Source organism: Physella acuta, unplaced genomic scaffold (genome assembly GCF_028476545.2).
Source record: "Physella acuta isolate Inbredline_101_S28 unplaced genomic scaffold, ASM2847654v3 ptg001368l, whole genome shotgun sequence".
Lineage (NCBI taxonomy): Eukaryota > Metazoa > Mollusca > Gastropoda > Physidae > Physella > Physella acuta.
Window position 1 is genome coordinate 262,754 of NW_026732883.1, and position 20,096 is coordinate 282,849.

The 20,096-nt window shown below is 35.2% G+C and overlaps 1 protein-coding gene and 1 long non-coding RNA gene across 3 annotated transcripts; both read left to right on the forward strand.

The window, feature by feature from the left end:
* Positions 1-248: 248 nt before the first annotated feature.
* Positions 249-3,740, forward strand: LOC131927045 (procathepsin L-like). Its single transcript, XM_059282701.1, has 7 exons — positions 249-253; positions 351-355; positions 466-657; positions 833-933; positions 1,105-1,209; positions 2,405-2,571; positions 3,274-3,740. The coding sequence occupies exons 1-7, from the start codon at positions 249-251 to the stop codon at positions 3,467-3,469; spliced, it is 771 nt and encodes a 256-aa protein (XP_059138684.1). The 3' UTR covers positions 3,470-3,740.
* Positions 3,741-9,472: 5,732 nt separating this feature from the next.
* Positions 9,473-11,700, forward strand: LOC131927065 (uncharacterized). Of its 2 annotated transcripts, XR_009383597.1 has the most exons (5): positions 9,473-9,604; positions 10,153-10,296; positions 10,874-10,986; positions 11,274-11,331; positions 11,565-11,700. It is a non-coding gene; the product is annotated as an uncharacterized LOC131927065 (long non-coding RNA). The 2 variants fall into 2 exon arrangements; XR_009383596.1 differs by lacking the exon at positions 9,473-9,604 and having other exon boundaries at positions 10,017-10,296.
* Positions 11,701-20,096: the final 8,396 nt, after the last annotated feature.

A 20,096-nucleotide genomic window follows, 5' to 3' on the forward strand; every position in this document is an offset into this window, starting at 1 on the left:
GCTGCATGTCTAGCTATGGCTGCAGCTACGACACAAGAAAGATGGGAGCTGTACAAACAAAAACACAACAAAAACTACCCGGAACATTTGGAGCGCATCAAGAGAGAGATCTGGAGATCAAACGTGGAACTTATAGAAAAACATAACGCGAGGTTTGCTCGTTCTTTGGAGAACTACACACTAGGCGAGAACCAGTTTACAGATGAGGTAAGAACTTGTTTGCTGATGAGGTAAGAACCAGTTTGCTGATGAGGTAAGAACCAGTTTACAGATGAGGTAAGAACCAGTTTACTGATGAGGTAAGAACCAGTTTACTGGTAAGGTAAGAACCAGTTTACTGATGAGGTAAGAACCAGTTTACAGATGAGGTAAGAACCAGTTTACTGATGAGGTAAGAACCAGTTTACTGGTAAGGTAAGAACCAGTTTACTGGTAAGGTAAGAACCAGTTTACTGATGAGGTAAGAACTCCCGAAACTCCCAGCGGCAGTAGACTGGCGCTATAAAGGATACGTCACACCCATCAAAGATCAAGGCGAGTGCGGATCCTGCTGGGCTTTCTCGGCTGTGGGGTCATTGGAAGGTGAACATTTCAAGGCCACTGGTCAACTGGTCAGCCTGTCTGAATCACAGCTACTTGATTGTTCAATGATGTGGGGTAGGTTTTTTAAACACTTCTCGAATTAGTTGAATATTCTTTGCATCTCATTACTGGATATCTAAAGACAAAGAGGGATTGTCTTGAGTACATTTTTAATGGGAAAAATGTGTTATATGAAATTTATTTTAAGCAGAATCGATCGCTTATAGATTTAGTAATCTGTTTTTTCAAGGTAGCGATGGCTGCGATGGCGGTAAGATGACCCAAGCATTTAATTTTATTAAAGATGACGGAGGAATCGACTCGGCCGAAAACTACCCATATACGCCGGAAGTAAAAGTTTTAAGAAGAACTACATACTAATATTGAAGCGTTTTATCAATTTTGTGTGTTATAATTTTCATCACGACTCATGCATTTTAGCTAATTTAAAAAAAAAAATTAGAGTTTAAGTGACTGTCTTTTCATATTTTTATCCCATATTTTCTTGTTTATCCTTTTTAGGAAAACTTCTGTCAGAATGTAAGAAAACCAGTCGCCGCTACAGTCAATGGTTACGTGTGTATACCAAAAGGGGATGAAGATGCTCTAAAAGAAGCGGTCGCTACTGTAATTATAATTATAAAAAGATAATATAATTCGCACTTTCGTTGCCAACTCTGATAGTAATTTTTACTTCCTTCCTTCCTTATACGGAAACCGGCTCAGAAGGTTCACTTCCATTAGCCAGGCAGGCCTCAGTGTGGCAAACCCTGAGAGAGTTTACCACACCTCGGTCGCTACTTCCGTGGGCTCTCACCGGGCTTTCCTTCCCCACCCACCAGACGCAGGACGTCTTCCTACCGCCTGGTACCCAGCTTGATCGTGGGGGGCATTCCGCCAGATCAAAACCCTCTAGCTGCTGTTATCTGCCACTGGCCATTCCGCACCCACTAGGGGGGGGGGGACATGAGTTTGGTCGGACCAGTGGCATTATTCCGAAGCCCCGTTAAGGCCGCCGCTTAAAGTCAAAAGAAAGATCTGGCGGCGGACTATTTTGGTTCCCGGCAGTCTTGCACCTCTCCTCCCCACGCTATTATGTGGGGGACTTGGGAGTCCGACGTACGAGGCTCTTCGGAAGAGCCGAACGCATACAGCAGTTCTACTCGGCCAGATCAAAAACCTCTAGCTGCTGTTGGCTACCACTAGCCATCCCGCACCAACTAGGGGGTCATGGGCTTGGTCCGACTAGTGGCACACATCCGAAGCCACGTGAAGCCCGCAGCATAAAGTCAAGACATCTGGTTAGGGTCGAGAGCAAAACCCTTCTTGGTTCCCGGCAGTCTTGCACCTCTCCTCCCCCACGCTATTTAGAGCAGGCAACGGAGATTTGCCCGTCTAGTGCGGACAAATCTCCTGGCTCGTTATCATGTAGGGGACTTGGGAGTCCGACGTACCAGGCTCTTCGGACAGTAATTTTTACTAAATCTTCAGTTGTGCTAATGTAACAGTGTTGTATAAACTTGGGTATGAACACCGAGATTCCAGTTATCCACCCTAACTAACGCTTCAAATCTAGGCCCATAGCAGCAAGGATAAAAATCGAACATTTATATGACCTGGGTTGCCAAAAATTATAACCGCCCCCACCCTCTCACCCCATCATCTTTAGGGAAGGGGAATGAAAACAGGGTATCAAGGCTCAGAAATAACGTATGTTCTAATACACTTTCTCTCTATTTTCTTCATTATTTGATAGTGACTCACCAATTATTTACATTTTATTTTGCACTAGATTATCACGTAGTCTTTGTATTTCCGTTAGATTGGTCCAATCAGTGTTGCCATAGACGCCGATGATCCAACCTTTGCCCTGTACAAAGACGGTGTGTACTACACACCAAACTGCAGCTCCAGCACATTGACCCACGCCGTGCTAGTGGTTGGGTATGGGACATTGAAAGGCCAGGATTATTGGCTTGTGAAAAATAGGTTCGTGCATGAGAACATTTTTACTTTAATACACTTCAAATTTTAAAAATCTATTGGTTCTTTATTATTTTTATCATTTCAATTATAAATATTGGAACACTTTCTATAAATTTCACTTTCGAAAATCAAATCCAACGCTCCTCCAAAGACCAGCTCCTTAACTGAATACACATCATTTTATTTAAATCCTCGAGTTAATCTTTAACAAAACGTTGTTTTTTTAACCCCCCCCCCCCCCCCACCTGTTTTAGTGGCGTTCAAGATTGAATAACTACATACCCATCCCATAACAAACAACGTTCAAACTGATTGTTAGGAATATATTTATCTATTCAACAATTTGTGTATTTTTCATAGAACCAGTGATTTCTAATCAGCTTAAAAGGTAAAAAAAAAATGTTAAACTTAATTAATGGCTGATAAACCCATAAGTCCCATCTGGAAGTGAAAACTCCAAACTGAAGCTACTACTGTCTTGCAGTTTGTTCTTGATTGACAAAATCTATGGGAGCAAATCCAGATAGAAAAGCAGGCTGAAATCGGCGTAACTACCAATTTAGCACATATAAAGTTGACACGTAATTCTTATTTGTTTTGGAGAAAATCTCTTCGAACATTACAATTAAGAATGATGAACAAGAAGAAATAACTTGTATTTATTTTCTATCATTAAATGATTTACTTGCTGTGTTTGTTTTTCAGTTACGGAACGACCTGGGGCAAGAATGGATTTATGTTGCTTGCCAGGAACAGAGACAACCACTGCGGCGTTGCTTCCAATGCCGTTTATCCTCTGGTCGGGGCTTATGGAGGTCAACACAACAACGCCGACTCGGTGATTGTATGGAAGATATGTTTCTGTCTCTCTTTGTTGTATCTTGTTGTCTTCAGACTGTAGTGCTAAATGCATGTAGAAGAAAAACATGCTGTTTATAAGTAGAACGTGTCGGTGAAAATGTTCTTACCATGTATAAAACATATTTTATAAATGAATATCAAAATAAAGCAGAAACTAATAAAATAATAATGTGTATTTTTCGCATGGTATTTATTTCTGTAAGCTACACTTTTCACAAACGCTTATTTGATTAAATCCCTCTTTTATTTTTATACTTTAAATGTAAATAAAATGTTTTGCCATTAAATGTTTATAAATACAAATAAAATAAGAACATGCCATGTACTTATGTTATCTTTGTGTATTATATTTTACTTTATATTGTATGTGTTCTTGTTTTATTTATCTATCTATCTTTAAACTACTAAAACTCAAGTTTGTTTACATGTTAGAATTTTTTTTTTGTTTGTCTCTTTATACTACTAAAACTCAAGTTTTTGTATACATGTTTGAATATTTATTTGTTTTTTTTTTGTTTGTCTGATTGAATAATGTAGAGAATCTGCTCTATGTATAGAGTTGTAAAATAGTATGTAGGTAGAGAACAATTTTTGTTTTCAGACAGACTGTTTATCACTAATTTATTTAAAGACGTTAATTAAATTTATTGATTTATTCATTGGTAGATTAACCACATTAATTTTAAAAGTTTAGAAAAACGACTTTACTTTGAGTGAATAGTGACGTCACATGATTTGTTTACTTTTTAGTACAATAAATGGCGGCTCCAATACAAGATTTCGTATCTTATTCAGATCATTAACGCGTTATAAAGCTAATTGTCGGCTATAACGTCTACAATACGTCCGTTTGCTGTTTTTATTACGTTTCAACACTTATATCAATTTTCAGCTGTCTTTTTCATTTAGTTTTACAATAAATGTCTCTAGCTCTACAATCTGTCCAAGAAAGTTATTTATAGATCTAGCTCTAGAATCTAGATCAAACCAAAGATTAATTAGTTAAAAATACAATCCATTTTAAAATCATAATACATTTTTGAGTTTCTTTATTAAACTACTTTACTCCTTAAATACTTTATATAAGTCTTTGTGATTTATCTATCTAGATCTAGAATAGGTCTAATTTAGATCTAGCAAGAGTTATGCAAAAACTAGACTTAAACAAACGAGTCGTAGAATATCGATAATTCTATCTAGATCTAGATAATAATGAGTTTCTTTACTAAACTATTTCAGACCTTCATTATTTTATATAAATCTTTGTTTATTTGGCTATGGAATAGGCTACTTTAAGATAAAATTTAATTTGAAAGTTACTAGATTTAGATCTAGATCTAGATAGGGCCTATGCGCGTAAATCAAGTTGCATAAGGAGACTCAAAGTATTATTATATACCACAAAAAAAAACATCAGTGACGTCACGAGTCTAGATAGCTAAGTTGTTAGTGTAATAGGCTTTTATGCGGGTGGCACGGGTTCTACACACATCACGTTAATGTTTTTTTTTAGATGTGAATGATAAAGTTGCCTATCTGAACTTGGCGGGATAGAGAGCAGGTGAAGTAGAGTTGAGTAGCTTATCTGCGACGTCAGTATATGAAGGGATAGTGTGGTCAGACCCATGTTCAGCCGAAATCGGTGTTTTTAAAAGATAAAAAACGTCTTTTTTTTATGTGGGGTCTGGTTATTTTGTGATGTCACAGACGTTATGTCATTTATGGATGACCCCCGAAACCCACAGTCATCCAAGGGATGACGGGTAAGTCTAGTTATTTACTAAAAAAGTGTCGTGGTTTGAATATTAGGAAAGGGAAAGTGTGTTAGAAATGTCATATAACGTTATAAGGGGCAAACGTGTGAGTTAGAAATACTGTATAAGCATTCACGATTCATAATTGTAAACTGTGTTTTCATTTTTCTGTGTCTTTTGTGTGTTTTATAAGCTCGGCAACAGGAAACTCTACCTTAGATTCGCGATAACACTCAACAGTTGTATTCCACAAGGCAAGGATAAAATCGTTGGAGCGAGGAGCTCTGGCTTAATTTTTATACACATTGGTAGTGGGGGGATGTTTTCATCCGAAATGGGTGGAAATGAGATATCTCTTCCCTATTTTTACCGAGCCGTTATATTTCAAATTTTACAAGTAGGTTAAGGTTTGATGTCAATGTAATATGTCCATAATTTGAGTTATTGAACAATGCTGTATAAAATACAACGAGTATCGCGATGTCACATACTATTTCAGTACGCTTAAGTTTCTTGGTTATACAATTGTCTTAATATTTAGTAGTAAAATATTATGAATTATAAAAACCTTTATTATAATTTTTTGTGTACACTAAAAATTAGAAAATTTTAGATTTTATAACTAGACTATATTACTATGTAAGAAAAGTACATATGATACTTGGTAAGTAAAGTAAAGTTTCCTTTGAAACATGACCGCCCACTGGGCAAAAGAAATAGAGTTCACCTGTTTCTGTGACCGCCACATACGTCGTAGACATTTATATTGATAGACGTGTCTGATAGAAAATCTAGGTACCATTTTTATTTCAAAACACATTACAGCTACAAACTCTTTTCTTCGTAGTAATAAAACATTTTTATATTTTTAAAAATCTGATTGCTTTTTTCTGTTTTCGTGTGTGCACATTCGAAATATGTTTTAATAACAAGCTTTTATGTAATAATGCACTAAAAATAGAAAATAAATTATACACTACTCTTTAAATTACTATAAAGAAAAGCGTGTATACCCTCTGGTTGGCAACAATGGCTAACAAAGAATGATGGGAGGTGATCTATGTTTAAACCTCTCTTTGTTGTTCCTTGTGGTCGTCAAACTTTTGTGTTAAATTCAAGCGAAAACTACTACAAGCCGAGAAAGATAATGGAAATTATTGTTTATGTAATTTGTAAATCATCATTACAAATAACTTCAAAACTGAACTCACGCTGTAATCACGAGTGTTGTTATGCTATATTAATGTTACACAATGAACGGATTTTTTTAAATTAAAAAATATCATGCTTGTTGTGTCATTATTTGTAATAATCTATTTCTTTTGAACTTTTTTTATTTTTATTTTTTTTTAAAGGTTAGCAACTCCAATCGATGTGCTTGGAACAATAATTGCAGTTATCTGCACTTTTCTTCAAACTTTGTGGAAAGCGGGTTGTGTGTTAAAGCGTTCGTTTAAATTTAATCATTCTTCGATTTTCTGAGTGAGCTTATGCTGAATCTGAAGCGCAATTAATAATTTCATACACAACTATCTTTTAAAGAAAGTGGGGTTTTAAAATTGTCATTGTCCGACAAACATTAAGCAGTGGAATTCAAGAAAATATATTTAATTTTCCAATGTACCATTGTGTTCCGTAGGGCAGATGAAGAAGAGTTTAGCTGTTTATGTGGTCTAGGCAAATGAAGGAACAGTTTGGTCAGCACTATAACCAGGTGAATTTGTTTTTACAATCATAAATCAGGTACCCATCTGAGCTGGGTCAGCTCACAGCTTTTATTATTTTATTATAGATTTCTTTTAGTTAAGATAAGTAAATTATTTAGTTATAGTTTTAAATTTAAATTCCTTCTCTTCAACGCTTTAGTAATATATTTTTGTTACTTTTCATTTTATTATAGATTGCGTGGTACCGAGATATTATTAGAATCTATTTTTACTTTCTCGTATATACGAAGTATAGAGAAAGTAGGCCCTATAGAGAAAGTCCCTTAATCGTGCAAAAAAAAATCGAGATGTTTGCAAATCTCGACGTTTTACACCTCACTGATACGGAAAAACATAATTTTGCAATCTTGTCCGTATGTCTGTGTGTCCGAGTGTGTGTCTGTTGTGTGTGTGTTTGTAAACACGATAACGTTACAGCTAGGTTGATGAAATTTTATATATAAGTATTTTATCAAAATCGTAGATCCGTATAAACTTTTGAGCGATTTCCGGTAGCTGGAAGTGGTTCTTTTTCTACTTTGAAATTTTCAAAAGCCTATAACTTGACTACTGTTTCAGATAGATAAATGAAATTTTCACATGTAAGTAAAAGATCTAATTCTCTACCTTCTGTCAAATTTTCAGTAATTACCGTTTACCGGAAGTACTAATTTACGCTATTTTCGATTTCTCAATTTATAAAGTACTAATAATATTGCGCAATTCTTTTTTCTATGATATTCTATTCTATTTACTAAAGTTTAAGTATTTAAAATGGATTAAAAATCATAACTATGTCCCGAGTTCCCATCCCCTATTGTTTTATATAAGAATATTCGAGAAAGTTTAGGGGGGGGGGGGGGGGGGTCACTCCCAGTTTATTTTAAATTCTTATTTCTGATGCTTATCACTATTTGTAAAGAGGCTGAAATAAACGGCGTGCCAGTTGTCGTTGTTTTTTTATATTATATATATATAAAGTTTTGAAATTATTTAAAATAAATATGTAATTCGTGTTTTGGTTTGTCGTCGTTTGAGAGTGGTGATAATGTAAAGAGAGCAACAAATGTTATATTACGTATATTGGTTTAGAAGATGTTTAAAAATGTCACATTTTCCTGTTTTAAAATACATGCGATCGATAAATATAAACTGTATTTTCGTTATAAATAAATATATTACAATCTTTTATTTAATTTGCAACGTCTGTTTGTTTGTTGTAACTCAATTTCGATCCACATTTAATGCTGCGATTTCATTCAAACTTTCCAGATTCGTTCCACTTCGATGACAATACAAGACTATTTATTTTTTAATTTTATTCGACGTTTAATTATTCATTAATTAAACGGTTTTGAAACTATTGGGAGATAATAAAAGAAGGGGAGATAAGGTATATTAACTAGCTAGATCACCGTAACAGTCTTGTTGAGCTGTGGCTCACGCCGAATGTTTACAATCGTAGAGACGGTCGATCTAGTAAAGGCTATTAGGGGCAGATAATAAAGTTTTTAAACGATTTGTAACTAGAAGGAGATTACAAAACTTAGACCTTGCTGTCGCCTAAAAAATATGGTCACGGACGGCTGCTTTCACGGGGTAGACAATCGTCTTTTAGATATCGCGAGCTACTGATGATGTATTAAAGCAAATATTCTTAATCGTGTCGACGTCATAAATTAGGAATCACGAAAAATTAGAAATTAAGCAAATATAATAAACCTTTATAACAACACGCTTCTAAATGCACTGAAAATAAGAAAATGAAACTAATTTGCTTTTTATATGTTTTCTTAATTGTCTATACCATTTTCTTTTTCTATTTCGTTAGATGGGGAGGGCGTTAGGCGTAATCCCGCGTGGGGGGGGGGGGGGGGGGGGAGTTCCTGAAAATTACTTTGGTTCTTTGATCTCTTTCGTACGACTTATCAAGTGCTTAATCTTAAAAAAGTACGGTGCAACTGGAAGCGAAACACCTGCGATATCACCATCGCCATACAAATAGACTCCAACACTACTGGGCGGTACGATTACAACGAACACTTTAGGTGAAAATCTCGCTATGTTATTCACAGCAGGCTATGTGACATGTTGTATGTATGCAAACTATGAAAAAAAATTATTAAAAATTCAACTTCAAAAAAATATTTTATTTTTATTCAGTATTGATTTTCTTTAATTAAAAAAAAAACCTTTGCTACTAAGCCCGTGTCACAGTTAAGCATGCTAAGTTCTAAATCCTAATATAGTCGCCCATGTGCGAAATTCTCTCTCTCTCTCTCTCTCTTTCTCTCTCTATCCACCCCATGCGAATGGCTATCTCTGTATCTGTCAATGATCGGATCACTGAGTAACTAATAGATATACGGTCACTTCCTGTGTGGATCAGCCGACAAACTCAATGATAATTGCTCCGACTTTTGAATCTATAAATAGAATAACAAAAGGAAGGAAACGAAATTTTGAACTGATTTCCGCCATTACAAAAATAACATGAAACCTACAGTTCACGACACATCGCATAGGAATTTAAAATAAATATTAGGCCTATAGGCCTAGGTTTAATACATATTTCTTAGAATATAGAAATTTAGATCTAGTGTTCTGGTTAGTAGTTATTTCATGTTTATTAGAATATAGTCTAGATTCTAGAATCTAATCATACGGCTGCATAAAAAGAAAACCCATCTGCCATCTAGATCTAGAGAAGCGGAGGTAAGAAGGTTAAATTAGTAATTTACATGATTTTTATTGTAGTTTCACTGTTTGTTAGGCCCAATTATTAAATCTTTAGATCAGAGGTCAAGCTTGATCATGTGTGGTATCTATTGTGGTGCATTGGAATGAAAAGCCCACATACTTAAATATAGAATCTAGTAGGCCTATACTATAACTGTACTGCCCTATACTTTAAATTTGTTACCACAAGAAAAAAGCCTATTTACTATTAGGGCCTATTAGTTATAATTAAATTAAATTGAAATATTTGTTTATCTTTATAGTTTATAGTGAATGCATGCTAATGAGCATTATTCAAGCTGCTGTTATATTTAGGCTTATAGGCCTATATACTCTATAGCTTAAGCTATATACTATAGACTATATATTATATACCAATATTGTGCATAAAACTTAAAGCATGTAAGCATACACAATAATAATTATCATTAGACCTATAGTAACTAAGACTCATACTATTTAGTACTACTTTAATACTACCTTTAAACTATTAGGCATAATGAAATAATGATTAATAATTTCAGTGTTTTCCGCACTCAAGAGGAAGGAGGTTGCAGGGAACTTAGAGACTAATCTTTGCCAACATACTGGATTTCTGGTGATGACAATAGGAGCAAATAGTATGCGGCTCAGTTAATACTAAAAACAATTGATTTTAGTAATTAGTGGTAAGCTCTTTTTTAAAATAATATATTATAACATGGTATCGCAAAGGTTCAGGTTGTCCGATAAATGATAATTAGAGTCAGGTTTAGGACTATAGTTTAATGCTTGGTTAGTAATATGCATCAAGTTGGGAAAGACATAGAAATGAAAATACATAGAATTTAATGTGTTCATTCGCAAACGTTACTATTTAAAATTTTTTAGGCCTGCTATTTATTGCTGAATAATAAAATCACTATACTTATCCACTATATTATGTTTAAATAAAGTGAGTTTAGATCAGTCGAGTAAATAAATTTAATAGCAAGACATAACTAAAATTTACAATGAATATATATATATATATATATATATATATATATATATATATATATATATATATATATATATATATATATATATATATATATATTGCTATTTTATAAAAGTATGTAAATCACAGAACAAACATTACTTTGTATTTTGTCTACAACTTAACAAAAATGCTACTACTTTGATGGATTGCACTAAATAGGGGTTAGCTTTAATTTAATAATTTGTGAGATATTCTTGCTAATCTATGTGTAAATTGCTTTTCAGGACTATGAGTGTGTGTTTGGTCATCCAGATTTCATAACTACAACTGATGTTCAATTACAAGGGATATTAATCAGTCTCCGTGGACTATACACTGTGCCTAGTTTCATCCTCAGGTAACTGTACTATAGGCATAACCCATTTTTTAAAGTAATTATTATAGCAAGAGATAGCATTATATGTTAAAATAAATATAATGGATTTTAATCCAAAATATTTTATTAATTATTGTCTTTTCTTAAATTCTAATAAATCAGTGAGTTGTACAACATAGAGGGTATTATATTTGAATGATAATTGAAACACATATTGTTATAGAGCTCAAAACTATGTACTTATCTAATATAATTAATATACTGAAACAGTTTTATTGAAGCATATTATTTCATATTTTACCACACAGAGACTGATGTGTAAGCTTAAAGTAAAGACATCAAATCAAAGTATCAGCCATCAAGAGGGTAAATATTGATAGTCTACTTCATTAATCTTCAATATGAATGAACACAATTTTAAATCTATAATCTTTGCTGATAATGTTTGTTTCTTGTTATTCATCATGTGCTTTATCTTTTCAAAGTAATTAGTTATAGTAAAGAAATATTAGAGATAGTAATATAAATTTGTAATTTATTTTTCTTGCAAGTTCCACAAAAGAAAGTATCAAAATATTTTGCCTTTATTTCATTTACAGAAAAACATTCAAAATCATATTGTGATACACAAGTCAAGCAAGTCTGACCAGCATTTTGATACAGGCCAAGAAAAAGCTGGATACTTGATTGGAAGGGTCGCACAAAAAACATGGGTTATCACTAGGGAAACAAGCTCGCAATATAGTTCACTGTTAGGACAGCAAGCCAAATACTTCTAAACTTATTTGAATGATTTTTGCTGTTTATTATAATTCATCCAATTGTCTTATTAAATATATAAATTTATATATATACACAATTCCTAATATAGAATTTCTAAAAATGTTTTATTATAATATTTAAAAATGATACAAACATGTTCCCAGAACACAGCCACATAATGTCAACATGTTCCGAGAACACACAAAATGTCAACATGTTCCATGAACTCACAAAATGGCAACATGTTCCCAGAACACAGCCACATAATGTCAACATGTTCCCAGAACACACAAAATGGCAACATGTTCCCAGAACACACAAAATGGCAACATGTTCCCAGAACACAGCCAAATAATGTCAACATGTTCCATGAACTCACAAAATGGCAACATGTTCCCAGAACACACAAAATGGCAACATGTTCCCAGAACACAGCCAAATAATGTCAACATGTTCCATGAACTCACAAAATGGCAACATGTTCCCAGAACACACAAAATGGCATTATGTGCCCAGAACACACAAAATGGCAACATGTTCCCAGAACACTCAAAATGGCAACATGTGCCGAGAACACAAAAAATGACAACATGTGCCGAGAACAATGCCCCTTACAGATGACATGTTCCCAGAACACAGCCCGTAGTTGGCCTGCCATAAAAAGTTAACAATACTTTACTTTTCTTAACAATTTTACAAGCAGGTAATAAAGCCATAAATCTTTACTGTGGATATAGCCAATAAATAGGGTAACCTTCACTATATGCAATTTGTAGTTTTCAATGCCTGTCCCATGCATATTATTTAGCCTATTGTTTTGGGTCTTGCTTCATTTACTCAATAAATTATATAGGCATGAGAATTTTCATTTTAATCTGCAAAAGCTACATTCTGTACATTATTATTTTCAAACTACATCATATATTTTTCTCTTCTCTGATAAAAAATATTCCTCATATTGTTTGTGTCAAGTATTTTATTTTTATCTATGCAATGCTATATTCTTATTTTATAATAATTACTTTTATACAAATTCTTTTGAAAACTGTTCTTTATTGATTTGTATCATTTTCTTTATTTCTGAAAAATAAAACTTTGTTTGGGAATCCTTTTTTTGTTTCTGTACAAATTAATAAATATAAATACCTACCAGGCTTAATATCCAGCAACATTAAACAATTAAGTAAGGCCTATTGTTAGTAATGGTAAATTATATACTAATTAATGTGATTTCAACTGTGTCAATGTTGCTACCAACTCCAATAATTAAAACTGAAGCCATTTACTATGAAGTAAAACTTGGGTGTAATCCAAATCCACCCAGTTGCCGGGGGCAAGGTACCAAACATGATGTCCAGTAGAGGGTTAAGAAAGTATCATTATTAAATCACTATTAAACCCCTCCTCGCCTACGCCATTGCTTGTATGCATATGGACGTTATCGGAATTTACTGTATTGCTTAAAGTCGAAAATGCGAAAAAGACACGTTTAACATTACTAGTTTGAAGAATAACATTCATGTTAGCCGAAACAGGTGTATTCTAAAGTTGTTTAAATTCATTTTATTGTTCATTACGATTATGATGTCGTGAAATATAGGCCTATTTAAAAAAAGCATAACTAAAAAGTGTTTAAACGCATTTTCTTCTTAGAAAAGCCGCACATGCATGATATCATTAACATTACGGCAAATCAAACCCTTGAAGAAGCCCCATCAACCATTCAATTATTACGATGGGCAACAAATAAAACGCCCGCATCAAGGTACAGTCCTTATGCTATCGACATTAGCTCAAGCCCGGCAACTAACGTGTCCCAAAACCAAGAATTGAAATCTTGACCCATTATTCTGATTAATTAGTGGTTAAACATCTTTAGGCATCTGAAAACGTTAGTTTTTAATCTAGTGTACTCAAAAAGGAACAACATAAAGCTTTATGCCGCCTTAAAAACCCAATCCCATGTTACGCAAGGCGTCGATAGAGAAAGAATAAGGCTTTGAGTCAGAACAGGCAAGGGCTTAGATAACTGCCAAAATACATAATCTGTAGACCTCACAAGTCTAGACGATATATTTGTGCTTCTGTTTTTAGACTTTCAGAACAAATGCATGCGATGTGGTCAGTAGGTACATAAAAGAGAAAAGTAGTTTTAATCTAGAGACTTCAAACATTTCTGAAGGACAGAATTTGAACTTGTAGGCCGTGGTGTCGATGCCAAAGTTTAGCGTCGTCCGCAAATATAATCTATCGTTATATCATCTCTATGCCCATATTGTGACAGATATTTACAAATGTGTCTAATATAGGACAGAATACATAGCTACTCAACAGAGATAAGCGCAATCACTTGTCCACGACTTAAGAAACCACTGTACTGCAAAACCCACCTAAATGGAAAATGTCTTAGATGTGTGTTTTAATACAAATGTGTACCTCGTCGCGAGTTAGGACCTGTAGGTAGTCTGTTACTACTCTATATCTAGAAACAATAAAAAGATAAGGTGAATTTTATTTGTTCAATTTCTTGGTTAACTGTATTTGTTGCATCTTGTTCAATTGTGTTAATATTGATTAACCTAAAGGGTTCAAATGTAACAAAGAAAATTGTGACTAAGTTTCCGGGTGCGGGTATGCGGACACTAGTTAAAGTAGGCCCTATATATCTATTTATATTTATAGAAATAAAAGTATGTTTATCTGTTTGTCCTATATGAATTACTACATCTTTTTCATCGGATCGCCATAAAACTTTGTGAACAGAGTTTTTTCCAGGAATCTATTCGGAGGGGGGGGGGGGAGCAGAGCCCCCCCCCCCCACCCCCCGAAGAAAGTCTATCGACCCCCCCCCCCACCCCCGAACGAAACGGAATTTATATAGAAAAAAATACTTTTAACAGTGTCCGCACGCCCCCCCCCCCCCCCCGGAAAGATTTCGCCAGGGCGGCACCCTAGCAGGAAGCAGAAGCGTAGCAACCTATTCCGGCAGCCGGGGCGAACTATCAATTATGTGCCAACCCTATTCAAACGCTGGCAAAAAGGCGCCCATCCCTACATACACTCCCCTATATAAAATAATTGAGGATATCAGCCATGTATAAATCTGTTTTCTTAAATTTTACTGAAGAATGAGGATTTTTTTTTTAAATTGTCTACCCCTTTTGGCGCCCCATTCGATCTGGGGTCTCTGACAGGAAGCAATGCAATTTTTCTCCATAAAAATAAAAGCCAGATGCAATTTGACACTGTTCGTACGAGAGTCATAAAATTTTGGGTAGTTGGTGAAAAGGATTTCGAGAAAGAAAAAAATTCTTAAGTGTGGCACCCTGGGAGGGTTCGATTTTTCTAATTATACGATTATGAGCTCAGAATCCAGAGGGGAATCCAGAGGGGCTATCTCATCAATTGCGGTCATAGGTAATACTAGATTCAGCAGAGGCGCAGCGAGGGGGGCGGGGGTACATATGTCCCCGGGCGCCAACCCTAGGGGCGCCAAAATGGTTGGAAAAATTTAAAAGCACATTTTAGCTATAGTTTTGCATTATAAATATTTTTAAAATACGGGGAGGGGGGGCCAAATTGAAAGTTTGTCTCCGGTGGGAGGGGGGGGGCGCCAAATTGAAACTTTGTCCCCAGGCGCCAGGAATGGTGCTACGCCTCTGAGATTCAGTGATAAAACTACACCAGGTTCATCCGCCAGCTCCCTGGCGGTTGAGTGGCCCAGAGCGGCCAAGACCCATCTCGGGCGACACTACGGTTTAGATGGGCTACTATAAATGTTCACTAAGTAGAATAATGAGCGCCCGCCGGCGCCCTGGCAGTTGGCGACAGCGAGCGCCCCGGGCTCTACAGAGAGTGCCTCCTTAAAGAGCACCCTACAATAGGGACACGGTGGCACACGACATTTTATAATTAAACCGAATTAGGGGCGCCCCTGTGGAAATATAACCAGTGGCTCCCTGGAGCGCCAAGGGACGCGTCTCTAACACATGGGCGGTCGCCAATGTGTGTTCTACCTCACTATTACAGAGGTTGATTAACGTACACTCAAGGCTTTCATACAGTGAGCCTTGGTGCGTCTAGGCGGCAGTGTGGACAAACCCGCGCCCCAAAAACGAATATGTGGGTTTATTTGTTTAAGCATTATCAAAGATTTCATTCGTTTGTCATTCAAATTTGAGAAGTTAATGCTAATACCCCTGTGGTGGTTTCTACGAAAAAAAATTCGATTTGGTGGCGCCCTGGCAGGGTTCCATTTAGCTCCCCGGGTTTTCCCGTGAGTACTATAGTACCTTTGTTCGTTTTAATAATTGCGAAACGCTATGAATATGATGGGCTACTATAATCGCTCACTATACCGAGTGAGGCGCCTTCCTACCTACGCCCACCTACCTACATACCTAACTCCCTGCCTACGTACCTACCTATCTACTAACCTGCCTGCGCTGCTGCCTGCCTACCTACTTTCCTACCTACCGTTATTCCTGCCAAACTGCTTTCCTTCCACCCCGCCTGTCTACACACCTCACATCCTACTTACACACACACATATGCTCGTATTAGATATGTATGTGCTAGTGTGCTCTAGGACTATGTATTTTTACATTTTTGTTGTTACGTAGAACTATTCAGTATAAAGGAGTTTCCTTTTTTTTTTTTTGACGTTGTAACTGCCGCTAAAATATTCTTTTTTGTATGTGTGCATAAAATAGTGTAGGTTTATTAACAAAAGTAAATTTTAGTATGTATTTAAGTGTATATAATCATTTTCGTCAAGCCAATGTGTTCATAATCTTAAATTTAAAAACCCATGAAACTCGATAGCCAAAGATTTAGAATGAGAATAATTGCTATTTAACCAGTAACACCTATTCTAATTATTGTAATATTTTTTTAAAATAAATATACACAGAGATAGATTGTTTTCTTATATAATTTATTTAAAAAGTCAACTGTATTTCAAAACGAAAATTAACACAAAATACATTCGAATAGAAACTGTCAAGGGAGACTACTCTAATATTTGTAGGAATAATAGTTTTTTTTTAGAGTTTTTTTTATTATTAGAAGAAAAGTTAATCATGTAGGTTCTATAAAAGATTACCTTGCATTTAAAAAAAAAAGATATTCGATAGGTTTAGAATGAGAAATAGTCAAAATTATTTATTATATTCATTAGTTGTTTTTTTTAATAATATAGTAGGCCCTACAAAGACCTGTTTTAATTATTTTTTTAAAATCTTATTTTAATTAATAAATTATAAATGAAGATCGAGGATCTATATTTTAAAAAAAAATAGTTTAACTGTCCCTAAACAACTGTATCAATCGCTGAGAAATTAAGAATTAATAATTACGTTTAACGCTTTATTAATTAAACTAGTTGAATTATTTCCGTTTTGATAAACTCTCTCTCTCTCTCTTTATAACTACTAACGCTTTATCATTGAGTTTCTTAAGAGAAAAATACAGGAGAGCGGTAGTTATCATTGACTCTGTCATTGATAATTTCATTGAGTCTTTCATAGAAAATAGTGTTTGATCGGCTGCTCTATCTCTCATTCTCTCTCTCTCTCTCTCTCTCTCTCTGTCCGCTTGTCCCGAGGTTATGTGATCAATATCTTCAGCAATATATGGAGAACTTAACGATACGGACCTTTGTTGAAAATAATATGCTGGATGTATTAAATGTATAAACTAAATTTTATTTAAAGAAGGAAAATAATAATAAATGCATATTCGAATGTAGAAACACATCTTTAATTATGCAAATTATCTAAAAGGAAAAGTGCTTATAGTAAAAAACTAGACTTGATCGCCAAAATGTAATATTCTTGTGTTTATTATCTAAACAATGCGTTTAAAAATTAATATTGATGGCTTTGTAAGACAAGTTTCATTTTGGAAACTTATAATTTTAGTTAACGTCATGTGGAATGAACAAAATAAAAAAACAATGTTTCACCCTTCATAAAAAGTAACCCTTTTTATTCACAGCCTATCGCATTCTTTAAAACGAACGTTTGCACCATAGCGCTCACAGGATAGCCCAGGGTGCCAAATCGAACTCTGTCAGGGCGCCAGCGAACGTGCCTGATTCAATTTAGTAAACGACTATAATACCCCAAGCTTGTCCGCAAACGAAAAGATAAAAGTAAACACAGAGGACATTTAGGGGCAGCTTCTAAACTGTTCTTGATTAAAAATAATAATTAGTAAACAGTACATTCAGTGATAAATTTCTTCTTCCTTCTTCTTTCGTTCTTAATTATTAGTGTTGAAGTGGGATCGAGATTTATCTGCCAGTGGGTTTAAACTCGAGACTTTGTTCGAATTTATCAACCATGAGCTTTTTGCCGACTCGACCACGCCTCCAACACAATTAAGCGTTACGTGTCAACTGGTTTTGCGCCATTTGGGCCATTGACTCCGATTTCAGCCTGCTTTTCTTTTTGGATTAGCTTCCATAGCCTTTGTCCAACCAAGAACAAACCACAAGGCAGCAGTTGTTTAATTTTGGAGTTGTCTCTCCTAGAAGAGTGGCTGTTCCCAGCTAACGAGCCTCATCTGCCCGAGAGTTCGAACTCGAGGCTTTTCGGTTTAGCAACCATGAGCTTTACCGACTCGACCACGCCGACCCCCCAGTGATAAATAAAAACAGTATTTAAAATATCCGTGTTTTACCTACCATATTGCACTTTATCAATCAATGCTAATTATATAATTAGTATCTTTCCAACACCAAAACAAACTTATAAAAAGTATTTTTTCCCCAGATGTAATGTTTTTTTAAAGAAAAGTAATTGTGTTTTCCTAATTTATCAAGGGACGTAATTAGTTCTAAAGGACTAAATGAAAATAATTTTCAGACACATTTAGATTTTTTGCGAATGTTTATACATTTTCTTTAATTTTGTTTAATTTTGTTTATATATATATATATATATATATATATATATATATATATATATATATATATATATATATATATATATATATATATATATAAGGCCAAATGGTCCGAAGCCATTTAGGGCATTTTCGGTGCTGCATGCGCTTTAAAAGTTGCACACTCTCGCCTCGGGCCAACAGAACAAGGGGGCAAATGCCTGTCAGCCACAAAGTCCTCGAAGAATGGATCAAATCTGACCTCGACAGACCAGAGCCTTATATGATCTATATAGTGGAAATAATTTTCCACGTAGGAACCCTTTGATTAATTCCTGAGGTCCTAAATTGACACCAAGGGGACACAAAAATGGGGTTACTTTTGGAGAAAAAAAACATTTGTCCTTGTATAAACATACCAATGTTTTTGTAAAAAAAACTAAATTTAAAAATCCGCACGTACAACCCCATCATAACTCCTGAGGTCGTAGAACAACCCGCGGGTCACAAAAAATAGGTTTCGTCATCGATAAAGCTCTGGATGGTCATTGGAAATAATGAGCTTCAGTTTTACCTTTATTAAACATTGTTTATTGTTGTGAAAAAAATGCATAATAATATTCAAACTAATGCAAACTAATATTTAAGGCTTAAAATTAAAGGGAACACACAGGCAATGCAAACTTATGATGTAAGCTATGTATGCGATGCATTTTATTTTTTTTAAAAACAGCACGCCCCTGGGGCGTGATATATGAAAGTCTTGAGTGCACGTTAATCACTTTCCGTAATAGTGAAGTAAAAAACACTTCGACGACCGCCCAGTTGTCAGGCACGTAAAGAGGAGCTCTCGGGATCGTGAAATCGCACCCTGCCAGAGCGCCGGCGGATGCGCCTGATTAGTGAACGACTGTAATACACCATCTTGTCTATAGCCTATCGCGCTGTCTAAAAAGAAAGTAGGCGTCATAGTGCTTACAGGGTAAGCCCGGGGCGCCAAATCGCCTCCAATCAGGGGCGCCAGAGGGCGCGCTTTATTCGATATAGACAACGATTGTTGTGTCTTTATTGTATAACCTTTTTCTTTAAACGAACGTAGGAGGTATAGAGCTCACTGAGGAGCTCGGGGCGCTGAATATAAAAGTACCTTTTACCCGTTCTGCAGGACACGTCATCAACGGATACCAAATGATAAGATAGCCGCTCTGTAACTATGTGCGCCAAAACATATATTGAGAAAAATCGCACCCTCCCCTGAAGTATTCTCATCAACTCCCCAAAGTTTCATGGTGATCGAATGAAGAAGAGTTCTGTATAAAGGACAAACCCACAAACACACATACTATCATTTTCATATCATAAAAAAGCAATAAAATGTAATTAATTAAAATGACCATGCAAACATTGAGTAGGCCTATATAACATAGAAATTACCTTCAAGGTTTTTTTATAAGTACTCCTAAAAAAAAATATTGTTTAAA

Excerpts from the sequence above, each read along its gene's own strand:
- LOC131927045 (XM_059282701.1), top strand. Across the intron at positions 1,210-2,404 it reads TAAAAGAAGCGGTCGCTACT|ATTGGTCCAATCAGTGTTGC; the intron begins GTAATTATAATT and ends TATTTCCGTTAG. Across the intron at positions 2,572-3,273 it reads TATTGGCTTGTGAAAAATAG|TTACGGAACGACCTGGGGCA; the intron begins GTTCGTGCATGA and ends TTTGTTTTTCAG.